At 51.7% G+C, this 16,363-nt stretch overlaps 2 protein-coding genes across 7 annotated transcripts in view; both read left to right on the plus strand.

The window, feature by feature from the left end:
• DUS2 (dihydrouridine synthase 2) overlaps window positions 1–7,677 on the plus strand; it is a 36,983-nt gene extending 29,306 nt beyond the window's left edge. For all 5 annotated transcript variants that reach the window (XM_053915105.1, XM_024556184.3, XM_024556183.3 and 2 more), the window contains 6 exons: window positions 642–810; window positions 2,913–3,034; window positions 4,314–4,463; window positions 5,597–5,684; window positions 6,773–6,846; window positions 7,082–7,677. In XM_053915105.1, the coding sequence (XP_053771080.1) occupies window positions 642–810; window positions 2,913–3,034; window positions 4,314–4,463; window positions 5,597–5,684; window positions 6,773–6,846; window positions 7,082–7,319 (841 nt within the window). In that variant the 3' untranslated portion in view covers window positions 7,320–7,677. The remainder of the gene's footprint in view (window positions 1–641; window positions 811–2,912; window positions 3,035–4,313; window positions 4,464–5,596; window positions 5,685–6,772; window positions 6,847–7,081) is intronic.
• Window positions 7,678–7,818: 141 nt separating this feature from the next.
• NFATC3 (nuclear factor of activated T cells 3) overlaps window positions 7,819–16,363 on the plus strand; it is a 106,794-nt gene continuing 98,249 nt past the window's right edge. For both annotated transcript variants that reach the window (XM_053915104.2, XM_024556174.3), the window contains exon 1: window positions 7,819–12,825. In XM_053915104.2, the coding sequence (XP_053771079.1) occupies window positions 12,723–12,825 (103 nt within the window). In that variant the 5' untranslated portion in view covers window positions 7,819–12,722. The remainder of the gene's footprint in view (window positions 12,826–16,363) is intronic.

Below are 16,363 nucleotides of genomic sequence, written 5' to 3' on the forward strand. Positions count from 1 at the left end.
GGTTGGCAGCCAGGCCTGGCCTTCCCTAGGCCAAGGAGTTTTAGGGAGAGGGTAGGGCTCCTCAAGACACTGGACCCTCTTACTGCTGCTCCCACCTGAGGGTGTGTGTGTGTGTGTGTGTGTCCCACAATGCTGCCTTTGGACTGAGACTGCCATCTGGCTCCCAATGGAACAGATAAAGACAGAGCAGTTTACAAGGGGGCCCTTGGGGCTGCGTGGCGGCGGGAAGGGAAATTGCAACCAAACCAGGCCTCCTTCCTTCCTCTCACAGTTGCCACCACATCTGCTCCCTCTCTAGGGTTGTGAGCCAGCCCTTAGTGGGCATATAGTGGGGTGGGTGTGGGTGTGGGGTTTCCTATAATCCCTTTAGCCACTGTTTAGGATGAAGTAGAAGGAAGGTGAAGTCTCAGGGATACCTGTTAAGTACCAGACATGGTTCTAGCTGCTTTCCTGTATTATCTCCCTTGTTGCTCCTGGCTCCATTGTGGGGTGTGTGTGAGAATCTCCAAGCTCCAGAAGTGCTTCCAGAGGAAGGACTTAGCCATAGCCATACAGTTAATGGGAGGCAGACCTGGGAGCTGCCTTGTTCTGAAAATGCCGGGACAAGGACGGGGACACCCCTCATTCCCCTTGCCTTTCAGTGGAGGATCTCACGACCATATCAAAGATTATTTGGACATCGAGGACTTTCGACAAGCTACAGCAGCCTCTTCAGTGATGGTGGCCCGAGCTGCCATGTGGAACCCGTCCATCTTCCTCAAGGAGGGTCTGCAGCCCCTGGAGGAGGTCATGCAGAAGTACATCCGATACGTACGTCTCTGCACTTTTTTGACATAAGCATTTCTCCCTGTCTGCCGCATTCCTGCAGAAAGTGCTTTGGGTGAGCCCCAGCCACCAGCTGCCAGCAGCCCTCGCTGTCCCTCTCCTTTTCTTTTCAATTCTGGTCATGCAGCATTGGGTCTCCCAGGGGGCGGGGGAGGCACACTGCCCATCACCTCCTTCTAAAGCTTCTAAGATATGGGGTCATAGCAGGAACCTCTGGAACCAGGAGGCTTTTGGGGCCCAAAATACTTGATCTCTCTCTCTCTCTTTTTCAACTGCCACACATCCACATGCATGCACAATGACAATGGAGTCTGTGTCACTGAAGACACCCATGCCAATATGTTGGTGCCAGAGCAGCCACAGCCAGAGCCGGGAGGAACCATTGTTGCTGTTGTTGTTGAGGACAGATTATCTCCATAGAGACGTCTCACTTTGTCATCAGTCAGAATCACTAAAGACTCTTCTCTTGCTAATTCCCAGAATGCTTTAACGCCTAACTTAGGGAATAGCTGAATGTTAACCCTCTCCCTAGGGAATAGCCCTTTCTTCTCACTGGGAGCTTGATGGTAGTGCATTTTCCTATAAAGGAATTTTTTTTGACAAGGTAACCTGGCCTGTCCCTTTGGTACAGCCCTGGAACTGTGGGACTTTGTGACCAGCTGTGCACGTCTACAGGTAGAGATAGTGAGTGGTCCTCAGATTCGTCAATGAGTTGGGCCTGAGCCCTCACTGAGAGCAGACTTCTACCCTCCTCTTCAGTCCTGGGGCTCACACCCACCTGGGCGGGTCAGGGGCATCTCAGACCCTCAGACTACCTTGTCCTCTTCAAGCCGTGGCCATGCCCGGGCAGTTGTGGCTGTGGAAGCCGGTGATGATAGGAGGCCTTGAGGCCCATGTCCAGAGCTGGGCAGCCTCCGTCCCAGAGCCTGCCTTGCTTGATGCTGCAGCTCTCATCCCCTTGGTTCTGGGCGTCCTGTTGGGCACGTTGGTGACCACCAGCCTCTCCAGTGGCCTGGGTCAGCCAGAGGCAGAGGGGGCTGGCTTTAGCCCAGGTCGGCTGTCTAGCTCTTCTGGTCAGCTGGCAAGTCTGTGGCAGAGAATACATGTCTCGCTGTGCTGAGCTTGCTCACTGGATGAAAGGTGCTGTGACCATTCCTGCTCAGCCCGACCGTTGGCAGATCCTCCAGAGTGTTGTCCTGGAGAAAGGGACCGGCTTTCAAACACAGGCAGGGCAGTTTTGGGTCCAGCCAGATGTTTTCTGCCCTGAATAAGCTGAATCAAGGCCTTACTGTTGGCTGGGCTTTCCTGCATATCCCTGCCTTGTCTTGAGCATGCTATGGCACCTTCCTAGGCACTGAAGGTAGAGGCCTAGTGTTGACATTAGAAAAGTGTAGGGGGCAGGAGTTAGAAGGGGTTCTGGAGGCCCGGGGCATCCTTTGCGCATACTCTCTGGCCTGCCCTAGCCAGGTGGGCTTCTCCTAGGTACCCTGGACAGTCAGTTATCTGTCTCCCTGAGCCTGTACTTACCAGTTTGTGAGTAATGGTAACAGCTGCACCTCACGCTTGTATTGCTCAGTGAGGTAACAACACATGTGAACATGCTCAGTAGATGGTGCTCTACTTTACCCACGTAGGGGAAATTGGAGACAGGTCAGTTCAGATGTGGGAAGGGAAAGTGCCTGTGTGGTTATAAGGAGTAGAAGAGTCTCACCCTGTCCTGAGGCTGGTCCTGCCACACCAGAATTTGTCTTGTTCTCCCCGCCCTAGAAGATGCTTGGCAGCAGGCCCTCTCTGGTTAGCTATGGTGGCGGAAGCAGGAAGGGCTCCCTGCACATCGGACTTCAGACAGGATGTCCAGTAGGGTGTGCTCCTGACTGTGGGCTTTGGATGTGACCTTTGAGCTTTGTACCACTAACTGGAGGCTTAGATGGCGTGGATGCAGGTGGCTCTTCTTATGGGGTCCCACTGCCTTGGCTGCAAGCACACTTCTGGTGCCCCCTGGGCTCCCCTTTCCCTGCATCAGAGCAAAGCTCAGGCCTCGGAACCTGCCTGAGCAGCAGGTGGGCTCAGGTCGGTTCTCCTTCCAGGCCGTGCAGTATGACAATCACTACACCAACACCAAGTACTGCTTGTGTCAGATGCTACGAGAACAGCTGGAGTCGCCCCAGGGAAAGCTGCTCCATGCCGCCCAGTCTTCCCGGGAAATTTGGTGAGAGGGGCCGTGGGCTATCCACCTGTCCTGGCAGACATTGCCCCGTTTTGACTCTGAGCCCTAAGCTGACTCTGCCAGGGGACGGAGGACACAGCTTCTGGAGATGGATGTGCAGTAGTGGGGTCCTGCTACAGCTTTGCCTGACAGAAGGGGATACTTTCAGAGTTTTGGATCTGTCTCTGGACTGATCTCAGCAGCAGAGTCTCGGGAGCTGAGGCACTAGTAGGATGGAGGAATGCCAGGCCTCGGCTTGGGAATTCCTGGGGAGGAAGGGGCTTTCCCAGTCACAGGTGGTGCCACCAAGACCCAATTGTCAGGAGAGTCGGGGTTGCAGAATGGGGCCCCAGGCCTGTACCTGTGCCCATATTCCATCACTCTGCAGTCTGAGAGGCCACCCCTAGCTCCTCTGCTCAGGTGGTTAACATTTGGGGCCCCTCAGAACTGACCTAGTGCCTGCTCCCATAGCTCCCTATTTACTCTTTTTCCCACTACCACACCTGTGCTCGTACTGGATCTTCTGCCTGAACGGTGTCTCCCCATCATGTTGGCTGTGTATATCTTCCCTCCTCCAAAGAGGCCTTTCTGAATCACTCTCACTCCCAGTCATTCATCTTTGTGAGTGTCCTCCAGCCTTCAAGATGCTTCCTAGAACAGAAAAGCCTTGCCCAAACCCTCCTCATCCTGGGCTTGTGGTGTTGGCTCTGTCCCTATGCCACCCAGCTTAACCAGCTTGACCCAAGTGTCTTGTGAGCTCAAGAGTATAATTTTCAAGAGTATAACTGTAGCTCTGGGTGGTACCTCAGTTTAGGTGAGGCCTAACTGCTTGTGGCCGGGACAGGAAGTGGGGAACCACTCAGTGGTCAGGCCGCCGTCTCTTCCTCCCACGGGCCCACATGAGGATGAGGCTATGCATGCCTCCCGTACTTGATCAGTGTAGGTCAGCTTACTCACTGCTGGCTGGAGGCAACTGCCTGTAGGCTTTTCCTTGGAAGAAAGCCTGGGCTCAGGTGGTAGAAGTGACCTTTAGAACCTTTTCCACCCAGCCCTGCCTGCCCTCCAGTGCCTGCCCGCAGGGGCCCACATTCACTGTCCATCTGCCAGTCCAGACTGATCCCAAGGGTGAGTAGAAGGTACCTTCTGATGGCCAGGTCCTAGCGGTGTTTTGGTGTGTATATGGAGGGTCATTTCTCAGTGGTGGGGCCTTGGGCTCCTGCAGTAGTTCTCTCATTGCTGGTTCCACTAAGGGGCTTGTCCCACTTGGCTTGTCTTTCCATAGTGAGGCTTTTGGCCTTGGTACCTTCTATGAGGAGACCACACGAGAACTGGACTCCCGGCGGGCCGAGCTCTTGGCCAGGACCCCAGAAGAGGCAAGGGAGCCAGCGGAAGACCCCTCTGGTGTCATTAAGATGGCTGTCAAGTTTGACCGGTAGGTCTCCAGCTGCCTCAGCTTGGGCCAGGGCCAGGGCCAGTGCCCTTGGGCTGACCAGGCTGGCAAGCTGTCTGCTGTTACTTGGTTAGGGACAAGCTTGGGGACCACAGGTCCCTTTGGTTTGGACACTTGTTCTCAATTTTCAGCACAGAAAAGGCACTTTGGAGAAGGTAGTCCCTGAAAGCCGAGGCAGCGCTGTCAGGGTTGTGCGTGCTGTTCTGGCGGACTGGACTCCACCTTTTCCCTGCCCCACCCCTCCCACAGCTTGGGTGAGAGGACTTGTCTCCTTCCGTTCCCGAAAGTCTGTGCTTTTCCCCCAGCCCTGAGGAACTAGGTGCTTGCAAGGAGCTCCCCAATAGCAACAGGACCCTGGCCCTTACCTGGCTGTGCAATTCCTGCCTGCACCCTCTGCCCCTCACCGGCTCTGTGGTGTCCCTTCTCGGCAGGAATACCTCAGGCCAGTTATTGCCTCAGACTGTGACTCAGCTTTGACTGGGTCCCTCATCCTTGTCCTCTGCAATCTGGGATCTAAGTCTTCCTCAGGTCCCCAAACCCAGACCAGGAGCCTGTCTTGTCTGGCAAGGGCTTGGGAGAAGGGAGTGCAGGATCAGCTGTTGGGCAGTCACACCCAGGGAGAACTCCTGGTAGGAAGTTGGGACATGATGCAGACTGACTCTGAAAGCAGAGTCCACTCTGTATAAACAGCAGCGGACCACCTTGACACTCAGCGGACATCATGAGGGTGGGTACTAAGCTAGATACCTGAGCCCTTTGTATGGCCACCTGTGTTCCCCACCCCTGCCCACGTTCTCCAGATCTTGTCTTGAGGGGCAAACTGGACCTTTCTCCTTGGCTGTCAAAGGCTGTCTTCCAGGCTGGAGCTCAGAGTGCTGGGAGATCACTTCCGACCCCAGTTCCCCTAGCATACTGAAGCCCATCGTCCCTTTGGGCAGAAGCAGCCCTAAGTTGTGGTAGGACAGGAGTAGGACGTCAGGAAATAGATACAGGAGTCTTAAGGCAGTAGCTTGATGTCTCAGTTCCTGCAGCTCCTACCAGGAACCGAGTAGGCACCCTGCTGAGAAATGGAGTGGTGATGGGTAGACCCTGACTCCTTCCCCTCCTTTCCCCAGGAGAGCGTACTCTCCCCAGATCACCCCCAAGATGTGCCTGTTGGAATGGTGCCGGAGGGAGAAGGTAGCACAACCTGTATATGAAACGGTGAGTTCCTGGCCATGGCCTGCCCTGCATCCAGCCCTGTAGCGTTCCCACAGCCGGTGCCATCACCCCCAGCACACCTACAGCTTGTACCCTGGACTCCAGACTGCTTGGCTGGAGCCTGGCTTTGCCCTCTGTAGGTACACAGTGGTTACTGGTCGTTGAACCAGTTGCTGATAGAGCCTTCCCTTTGACAGTGGGCCTGTTGTTAATTCTGGCCACTTTTCATAAAACTGAACTAGAGACATAAGCAAGGGGCTGTCTGGGCCAGTCCCTGCCAGTGGTGTTGCTTAGGGAGGGGAGATGTCTCTGGTGAGGGCCAAGTGACTTAGGAAAACCGCTCAAACCTGAAAGTTAGACATACATGTTTTTGGACTAGGCCGCAACTAATGGGCATAGAATTGGGCCCCGCACACAGGGCCCCTCAGTCAAAACTGAGACAGTATTGGTTCACCAGACAAGCTCTGTCTTATTTAGGTGGCTCTGTCTCTGGACTTCTGACCTCCAAGCTTGTACCTTTTGGACCTTGTGTTCTCTTCTGCCAAAGTGACATTTCTAAAGTGAATCTGAACTCTTGTTTCCCTTGCTCAAGTCCTCCTCAACTCAGAGCATGAGACACACGCCCCCGCCCACAACGCCTTTCTGCCTCAGGCCTCCTCCTCCCAGCTCTCTGTCTTGCTGTATCACCTGGTCTCTCTGCCAGATGGATCTTCTTTGCCCCAGTTTTTGTCCCCTCTCACCCCTTTGCCATCTGGTAAACTCCTTATTTTGGTGACATGGCCCATCCAGATGTCAGTAGGAGGAGACCCCATGGACACAGCGAAGGGCTTGGATGGCCCTATGCTCAGGTCCGTGACAGAACTGACTCGCTGCAGCGTTGTCGTCTGTCTGTGTGTGTCCCCTTTCTTCCCGGGAAGATGCGCCAGACATTTCTGCTGGGGAGGGACATGTGGAGCAGGTAGCTTTCATTTGACTTGGATGGGAAGGACTTCCTTTTCTCTGCCTTTGGCATGACCCCGGCAGGTAGGCCTCCAGGCTCGTTCTTTCCCCTCCCGCAGCCATCCCTATTTCCTTTGCTCTCTCTGTAACAGGTTCAACGCCCCCTCGATCGGCTCTTCTGTTCTCTTGTCACTGTTGCTGGACAAAAGTACCAATCTACCTTGTGGTGAGTTTCCTCATCCATGGATGTGAGGCTTGGGGTGGAGGGCCTGATCCAAGCATTGGCCTGGGAGGGTTGGGGAGATGGTGTCCCTGGGCAATGGCATCCCTGGGTGGTGACCCCTTCCTCAGTGTTGTCAGAGTCTTTGACAAGGGTGTTGAGAGTCAGGCCTCCTAGCCTCTAGGCCTGCCACCATTGTGCCTGCCTACCTGCCTTATTGCCCCATGCCTCATCTGCCCAGGGACAAGTCCAAGAAACTGGCGGAGCAGGCTGCAGCCATCGTCTGTCTACGGAGCCAGGGCCTCCCTGAGGGTCGGCTGGGTGAGGAGAGCTCCTCCTTGCACAAGCGTAAGCGAGAGGCACCTGACCAAGACCCTGGGGGCCCCAGAGCTCAGGAGCCAGAAATGCCTGGGGATCTGTGCAAGAAGCCTTTTATAACCTTGGGAAGTAGTAAAGAGAGCCCTCTGGAAGGCTGGTGACCACTGTCTGTACCCTGGTCACCACTGTCTGACTGTGGGCCTGGCCCTAAGATGACTGTGGGTACAGAGCATAAACCAGATGCTATTGGACAGTTTGCTGCTCCTGCCCGACAGGTGTCAAGAGGTTCTGGTGTGGCCCATCAGCCTGGAGCGTGGGCCAAGGGGTGCCCAGAGTGCCCATCTCTCTTGGTTGGTCTTAGTAGCAGGGCCAAGTTCCCAGTGACTTCCATATTTTCTTTGAAAACCGGGGCTTCTTCAGTGGCACCTCCCTCACCTGACATTGGTACAGTGCAATAAAGACACCCTCTACTCTGACCCACGGCTGGCTGCTTCAGCCTTGGGCATCTTCACATACGGACTGGTGGATGACCTGGCATAATTATTCTACTCCCATCCTCTGTGAAAAGCTGGATCTTCCTAAAAAGCCTATCTCCTACCTATCCTTACAAGTCTGGATGGAGGTGGGGGGCAGGATATCACCTTTTGTGCTTGATGGACTTGAGCGGAGCCAGGAAGGCCCAAGAAGCCCATTCTACTGGCGACAAACCTGAGGCAATGGCCAGTGGTTGGCCTTCCTGATGAGAGATATGGAATCTGGGGGAACAATTGGGGTATCTGGACCTACTCAGGCAAGCTGGGAGTGCTGGGTGAGCCCAGCTGTCTGGAGCCCACACCTACGAAGTGCCTGCTCTGGGCAGAAGACTTTGGAGACTGCTGATGACAACAATTTGGAGCCCTTGCGATTGCCTGCCCACGCCATCTCCCACCCCCACCATCCGGTTTGAGCCGGAAGTGGCAGATTCTCTTTAATTTCCTCCTGGCAGTGAGAAGCAAACAAACGGCTACCACAACTCAACTCGTGGGGCCACCCCCGCTTACTGGGAGGGGCATTCTGACCAAAGGTCCCTGCGCTTCCTCAGCTGTAAACATGCTGCTTCTCCTCCCCTTTTCCAAGCTCTGTGGGAAGAGGGGAATCCCCTCTGGGCCAAGGCCGAGCTCCTCCCATCACCCCAAGGTCAGGCCCCTGAGTCAGCCAGCAGCCCCTGGCCCTTCCAGCCTGACTCAAGGGTTGGGCTGTGAGGCCTCTGTCTCAGGCCCGGACCGCTATGTTGCTCTTTTGTGTACAGATAAGGATACCGCACTGCCAGTGGCCTTCCAGAGTCCATGGCTATCTGATTTTTGGCAAGTCTCTCCCAGTCCCCTCTGGGGTCAAGGGCCCTCCTCTGAGAGTGGGATCCTGAGGCTGGCTGGAGGACAAATAGGCTATGATAGGGCACTGCCGTGCTGAGCCTGCCCTCACTGCCCAGATGGGTGCTCTCAGAAAAGGGACCCCATCCAGGAGAGTGAATGAGGCTTAGTCTGGTCTCAGCCATCAAGCTTTAGGCACAATTTACTTCTGATTTTTCCTACAAAAAACTGTTTTAGTCAAAATGTCCCCTTCGTCATTCCTTATACACCAATTGGAACAGGGCAGATAGCGAGGCCCCCATGGACACCCCCCAGGCATCCTGAGCCAGTCAGAGCTTATAGGAGGACCCTTGTGGACTAGGTACCCCGCCTTAAGGTCTATTCCTCCAGGGGGTTGGGCTTTGTCCTCCAGTCTCTTTGCCCATTATTTTGGTTTCCTGGGGAAAACCCGTCTCTGGCAGTGTCAGATTCCTATCTAGACTATGGAGAAGGAGAGGCAGGGGTAGAGGTCAGTTGATAAGATAGAGGATGGAGTGTGGGGACTTTGAGGGCCTAGGAGAAGCATTGAGGAGAGGGTCCTTCGCAGGGGAGCGGGTAGGTGGGGGCTAGTGCATGTTCCATGAGTAAGGATGTCTGACAAAGATCCTAGTTGAATATGTTGGCTCACAAATGGCTTCATTTAGCACACCTCAGTGATGCCCGCCTTGGTCTCAGAGTGACCTACCTAAGACCTGGTACTAACTGGAGGGCCCAGTCAGGCCTGAAAGCTCCATCCACTGTTCTCACCTTGCCCACCTTAAACTAAGGTTTCTTAGACACCCAAACCCGTCTCTGGGCTAGTGGCCACAACACTTACCCATCCATTCCAACTGTCTTGATTGAGGACTTCCTCTTAACTCATCACATTTTGAGGACAAATGGCTTGAATATGAATATGAGACGGAGGGATGAGTAAGGCTAGAGAAGGTGGCAGGTCTTCCAAAGACCACAGCAAGAAGATTGGATTTTGTGCAGATGAATGGGGAACCTCTTACCCTTGCAGTCCTGCACTCTTAGTTCCTTCTAGGTGTTACTATTGCTCAGAACTCTTTCCATGGCTCTCCACTGCCCTCTGGATCAAGTCCAAACTCCTTAGCCTAGCATTTGAGGACAAATGAAATAGCCTGTGCTGACTTCAGCAACTGATTGTCTTGGATTGTAGACTAGAGCAGCTCAAGGGCAGTCCTTGTGTCCCCTATGGCCAGCCTTGTCATGGGGGTGGGGAGCAGACACAGAAGTATCAAACAAGAGCTTGAGGGGTAGGGATGTGTGGCATGGAGAGGAAGTCTTCTAAATCTAAACTCTTGACTTTCCTCCAAGGCTCCTGTTTCTTCTAATGTGGAACAAAGTGGTTGGACTGGGCTAAACTGTATCATCCCATGGCTCAGAGGCCATAAGGAGAGCCTTCAACAATGGGGGCTCAGAGCTAGGCCTGGGGCAGCTGATGAAATAGATGGCTTTCCCTAAATCTCAGGCCTGGCTGGCATTCACACCCGAGCAAGAGGGGGCATACAGGGACCTGCACAGCTGGCCCAGTCTAGGGTTCTATCTACTGCACTGGTCCACTGAGCTTCCAGTGTTCCCAGCACTCTTAGAGGGCTGGAGGTGAGTCAGATGGCCTCCAGCCATCTAAAAGAGCTTTGGAGCTGGCCTGAGGAAGAGCTCATGGGGGAAATCCCACCCTAATTGAGGAAAGGGGTGCAGTCAGTTTTCCTATTGGTCTATGTATGTGGAGGTGGGGCCCTGTCACAACCTGCAGAGATCCCAGTCATTGCTGCCTTTTTTATAAAATGGTGACATTCTTCCTAAAGTTGGTCCACCCCTAGCCTACCCTCATTACTCCACAGTAGGATTCTCAGTTTCCTCCACACCAGAGATCTCACCCAAGACCTGAGCCCTTGTAAGTTTTTACAGTGGCTGAGAACACAGCTGCATCACCCAGCATTTGATGAATGGGTGCATTTTTCAAGCCATCTACAGCTTCTGTGGTCCCTTCCTAGCAGTGGGATGACAGGCCTTTTCCCTGACCTGGCTGGCTGAGTCCCTGGTTCAGGTAAAGTCATGTCTAGAGGGCAGAGAGGCCAGATAAAGGTCCATTTTCTCCCACAGATGATAACCTGAGAGGTATGTGTATGGGGGCAGGGGCACACATCCTGAAATTGCATTGTCTTATGGGGGAGCGGGGGAAGGTAAGTTGGACAACCTTCTGGGGTCGTTTACTATACTGCGGTCATGTTACATGTAGTATTTAATTGGCAGGCCAGCCATCTGCTGGGGTGGAAGGCTGCGAAGTTAACGTGGCTTTTGGCCTCTTAAGTTGTACACTCAGTCCCTCAAGGTTGGAGATCCTCTGAAAGCAGCACAGCTTTTTGGGAGGATGTTACACCCCTGAATGCCACTTGCTCCCTCTCCTTGACCACTGTTATCCTCTCCTACCTCTAACCCCCACAGCTCCCAGTTCAGTCCAGTGTGATTCAGATTTCTGAATATGGAAGTACCCTGCTCTAAACCCTTCTGTGTCTCCCTGCTGTCCTCAGGATAAACTCCATATACCTTGCAGTGTGGCTTTCAGTCATTCATCTGGCCTAACCTTTGATTTCCCACCGCAGTTACTTTTGGTCTCCAAGTCCTTGGAAATCTCTTCTGTCTGGAACCATCTCCCTCAACTCTTGTCCATCTCTTCAGGTCGTAATTAGCCCTGTGGAGGATTTGTAGCCAGCGGGATTATGAACCTCTGAGCACTGGCACAGCCCTAATCTCTGCACAGTGATTATAGATTTGCTGGCCTCTCCTCCACCCCTAAAGGGAGACTAATTTATCTTTGCATTGCATCCCCACCGGGTTCCCCGCAACGCGCTTGTAGGGATGCTACGTCCCGTGGGACCTGGAGCTAGGGGAGTTGGTCACCTTCACCTCTCCCAGCTTCCCGTCCAACCTGCGCCTTGGAGCAGCTGTAAGTAAGTAAACAAGCTTGGCTCGTATTCCCCCGGCACGGCCTCTATCACCGGCCCCAGCAGGAGGCTGTCTTGGGTAGTCTCAGGAGAAGACAGGCCTGCTGGGGAGGGTTCAGGAGTGAAAATGGTTCCTTAGCCAGTGCTACTTCCTTACTAACAGCTACTCGGTTTGGGTAACACGAACCCTCCTGCTTTCATTTGTACTTGGACGCATATGTCACGACGGGCTTTTCAACTTCCAGCAGGAACAGACTGTGCACCTCAGGCTTTGCCGAGGCCTCGAACGAGCGGCCTGTCCTCGAGGGAGCAGCTTCCAGGCCGGCGCGTGGGGGCAAACAAAGGCTCAGTCAGCTAAGTGCTGCACCTGCCCCGTTGGAGTGGGTCTACGAGACTGGTAGCGCAGCCCAGGTCTCTGGCTCCTCCCCAGCCTAGGTCTGGTTCCCGTCTTCTCGAGACCCCGCCATTAGGCTTGGGGTCGGGTATGAGGGTCTAAGTGGAGCTCACGTAACCGTCCGCGGCCCTGACACCTTTACGAAACCCAGTCAAGCAGAGTAATACCGCACAGACCCTTAAGGTCAGGGCTCTGGCGCCCCCTCCTCGACGTGAGCTACGGCCCAATAAGGGAAGGGAAGTTTTCCGATTGGCCGGCGGTGGGCTCCTCAACCCACTTAGAGAGATCGACCGTACACGCTGCGCGCGGGCCTGGTTTAGAAGTTGAGAAAGGACTAGCGGCCAAACTACAACTCCCAAGAGGTAGCGGGCTATCCAGCTCTCTGTGTTCACGTGACTTCCTTCTCCGGAGACGGGGTCACGCGGTAGGCCGGTGAGGGCGGGGCCATCGGGTTTACCCGCGGCGCCAGTGGCCTATCGGTGGCCCCGTGAGACCGACGCGCGATAGGGGGCGGGGTTCGGCGCGGCACACGGCGCGGGAGCGCGCCGGTGGCGGCGGTGGCAGCGGCGGAGCGGGGAAGGTCGGCTGCGGCGACAGTGGTGGCTTAGGCACCAGAGACTGGCGGCGGCGGCGGCAGCTTCTGGTGCGGTTCGGCGCGCGGCCAGCTCTAGAGTTCGGGACGGAACGCTCGGCGTCGCGGTCCCCGCCCGGAAAGTTTGTTCCGGAGCCGCTACCTTTCGGCCGGCTCGGCCCGGCATGAAGCGGCGCTGAGGAGCTGTCGCTGCTGTAGTCGCCGCCTGAGGAGGAGCCGTAGTACCTTGGGCCACGCCGATGACTACTGCAAGCTGTGGCGCCCACGACGAGCTCGACTTCAAACTCGTCTTCGGCGAGGACGGGGCGCCGGCACCGCCGCCCCCGGGCTCGCGGCCTGCAGGTGGGTGCCGGGCCGGGCGGGACCGGGCAGCGTCTGCTCCTCTTCTCGCTCGCCCTCTCCCTGGTCCTTTTGGCCGCCCGGTGTCCGGTAACACCGTGTGTGCGTGCGTGGGGTGAGTGAAGAGCGGATTTGCATCGCTGAGGCGGCGAGTGGGTCGCTGCGATGTGGAAGTGGCCGCGGGCTGAGCTGGAAGCGAAGTAGTGGGAAACTCGACTCCGGGACGCCTGTGGCCAGAGGACTCCCGGGGTTTGGGCCGAGGGTCGGGGCCACTGCCCAGGCGGCGTCTGGTTGTCGCTGCTTGCCAGCGTGGTGCGGAGAAAATGTCCCTGTGAAGTGTAAGCGCACTTGGTTTTCGTCTGTTCTTAGTCTTTTACAATCTTTATTTGAAAGATGCACACTCTTCAAGTGTAGGAGCTCTCTAAAATTCGTGCACACATCTGTTAAGTCTGCTTTGCTGGGAGAGGAATGCTATCGTTTTAAGTTCCACTCGTGTAAGTTTATGGCCCACTTTTATTTCGAAGTGTAACATAACGGGATTTTCTGAAAACTAGGTTGTTTTCTTAAGCAAAGTGTTTCAGGAGACTAGAAGAAAGTGGGGTGCCCTGTTCATAGTTCTAGAAAGTTCTGGAAATCAGTTTTTATTTTAAGAAAAAGCTCACCTCGGAAGATGTTTTAAAGGAGATCGTGAATTGGGGAGGCTGGGCACCATAATACATGGAGGTCAGACCAATCAGGGAATAGAAGCAGGAGGCTGGGGACTTAGAGGTCTCCTGTGACCTGGTTTGAAATCCTGTGGTTCAGGAAGTTCACTTTCCCTATTGCACATGTAGGCGAACTTCAAAAGGGAGATGGATGAGACTAATCCCTAATTCTTATTTCTGTGGGTATTAGGTGAATTATTTCATCTTCATATTGATGTTCAACAGACTGTTCTGTAGAGTTGCATTGAAAAACGTATCCGAGCCCTATTTGTCTTATCAGTCGTTTTAGTCTTTTTACATTACATGTTTTTTTTCAACATAATAAATAATTTGCAATAGTTGTTTGTTGGCTGTGTTTGTTTCAATTCCACTGACATCATTGGAGCACCTGTTACGTCGAAGGTATTGTTAGGAACTTTGTAGTGTTACGTCAGGTGCAAAAAGGACTGAGGCCCCTTGATTTCCCTGAAGGAGATTGGGAAATGGGGTTGGGGGCGCCTGACCCAAGTAACTGTGCTGCTCGGCAGACTGAATAGAGAGGAACAAAGGGGAAAGTTGCATTTGTGAAGAGTGTGGCGTTGAATTGTACTTAGATTATGGGCATTTAACGAAATAAAAACAACTAGTTTGAATATTTCAGCAAACTAACTGGGCAAGAACTTGATTAGAGCACATTCTATACCAAATATATGATCAATAAAGATGTTAACCAAACATAAGTAATAAAAGAGTATTATCATGTGAATAGGAATTGTATATACATTTCAATTGAATAACATTTTGAATATTGAATAACATTTAAAACCCCTGAAAACAGCTTTTTAAGAAATGATTGATTTTTTTGGTCAAAACCCAAAAAACCATTTTGGTTGATGTTAATATGGATCTAGAAGGAGTTAAGGTTTGAAACTTGATTTATAACAGAAACCCTCAAAGTTAAACTTGAGCAGTTTTATTTGTGACAAAAGTTCATTTACAAATATGCTAGTAGCTATATTTTTAAGTTTTTAAAGTTAAGGTGAAATACACATGACATGAACCATTTTAAAGAGAGTGATTCATTGGCATTTCATGCATTCCCAATGTTGTGTAATCACTACTTCTATTGAAATTCCAAGATATTTTCATCACTCCAAAAGGAAACCCTGAACCCATTTAGCAATTGCTCCTCATTCTCCCTGGCCCCCTCCCAGTCCCTGGAAGCCCAGTCCTTAATCTGGGATCTGTCTCCATGGATTTACCTATTCTGGATATTTCATATAAATGGAATCATACATACGTGACCTTTTGTGGCTGGCTTTTTTCGCTTAGCATAGTGTTTTGCAGTTCAACCATGTTGTAGAACGTATCAGTGTTTGATTCCTTTTGTGACTGAATAATATTCTGTTGTACATATTCCCCAACTTGTTTACCCATTCATCCATTGATGGTGAACAGTGCTGCTGTGAACACCCGGCAGCTAATTTTTAAATTCTCTTGAGAAGGATATGTTATATATTCAGAGCTAAGGTTTCAAAATTATTGGTTTGCAAAATGAGTTTTCATTTTAATAAGCATAATTATGTGTGTAGTTTGAAGAAACTAAGTGGGTTGACTGATGTGCTTTTTAGATGATAATACGCAGTAAAGAGGGCCATGAGAATAAAATTGCTTGGTAGAATTCAGGTCAGTATTAGGTTGTATCTGCGTTTTTACTTGTTTTTTGGATTCTCTTCCTCATTAGAACGTAAGTTCCATGAGGGCAGAAGTAGTATCTATATACCTTGTTCGTAGTTGTTCGTTATCAGTGCCTAGCATGGTGCCTTAAACCCAGTAGGCACCCAGTATTTGTTGACCTAATGAGTAAATACTGCTTAAGTTTTGAGTCAGTGCTCACTTTTTGTGGTAGAGGAAGTTGAGACGGTTTCAGTTCTTTGGCTTTTATTGGTCAGATCCATAAGATAGCAGATCTGGGTAATTTGGGGCTGCAGGTTTTCCATCTCTAAAGATTTTAGGGTACTTGTATCACATCTAATTTCATGCAGGAGATTTTTGAAAAATATTTGGGAGGCAGGTAGAGGATGAAGACTGAGGACTAACCAGGGGCTCAATTTAGTAAATGTCCTAAGCAAACTTGTTAAAGTACAAATTAAATGATCTGATGATTTGGTACTTGATAATGTCAGATACATTTGTGACTGACTTTTTAAGAATTTTGCTAAGTAGAAGAAAAAAGGAAACAAAATATAGCCAGAGACATTGAAGTTAAGAACAATCTAACAATGGGCAGGGGGGAGTGGGGAGGGGACAGTGAGGAGAGGGGATTACAGGAACTACTATAAAGGACACATGGACAAAATCAAGGGGGAGGGTGGAGGTGGGGGAGGGGGGGTTCATCTGGGGTGGGGTGGAGGGATGGGGAGAAAAGGCACACAACTGTAATTGAATAACAATACAAAATTAAAATTAAAAAAAATAAAAATTTAAGACCCTAAGTCTTTAGCTTTTATTTTGTTTTATACTATGAGGACAGTGCTAGTTTTGATTTTTACAGTTAAAAGTGAATCAAACCATTTTGTTTAAACTTCCTTTTACTTAATACCTAGCTTCAGAATAAAGATATACCTCAATAATAGAGAATTTAAAATTGACAAGTATTTGGTGTAGTTAACATTGCTTGCCGTTCTAAAGGGCAGCTTTTGGTGCTCTAGTTTAGTGTACTGATTGGATATCTCTAATTTAGTTTGATGTTATAGTCTTTACTTTTCAAATTCAAAGTTTCATTCTCAGGGTTTGTTCATTACTAAATACTGACTTTCTAGTCCTGAATAAGGGTCACTGGGAGGAGTTTGTGTTAC

Source organism: Desmodus rotundus, chromosome 12, assembly GCF_022682495.2.
Source record: "Desmodus rotundus isolate HL8 chromosome 12, HLdesRot8A.1, whole genome shotgun sequence".
Classification (NCBI taxonomy): Eukaryota; Metazoa; Chordata; class Mammalia; order Chiroptera; family Phyllostomidae; genus Desmodus; species Desmodus rotundus.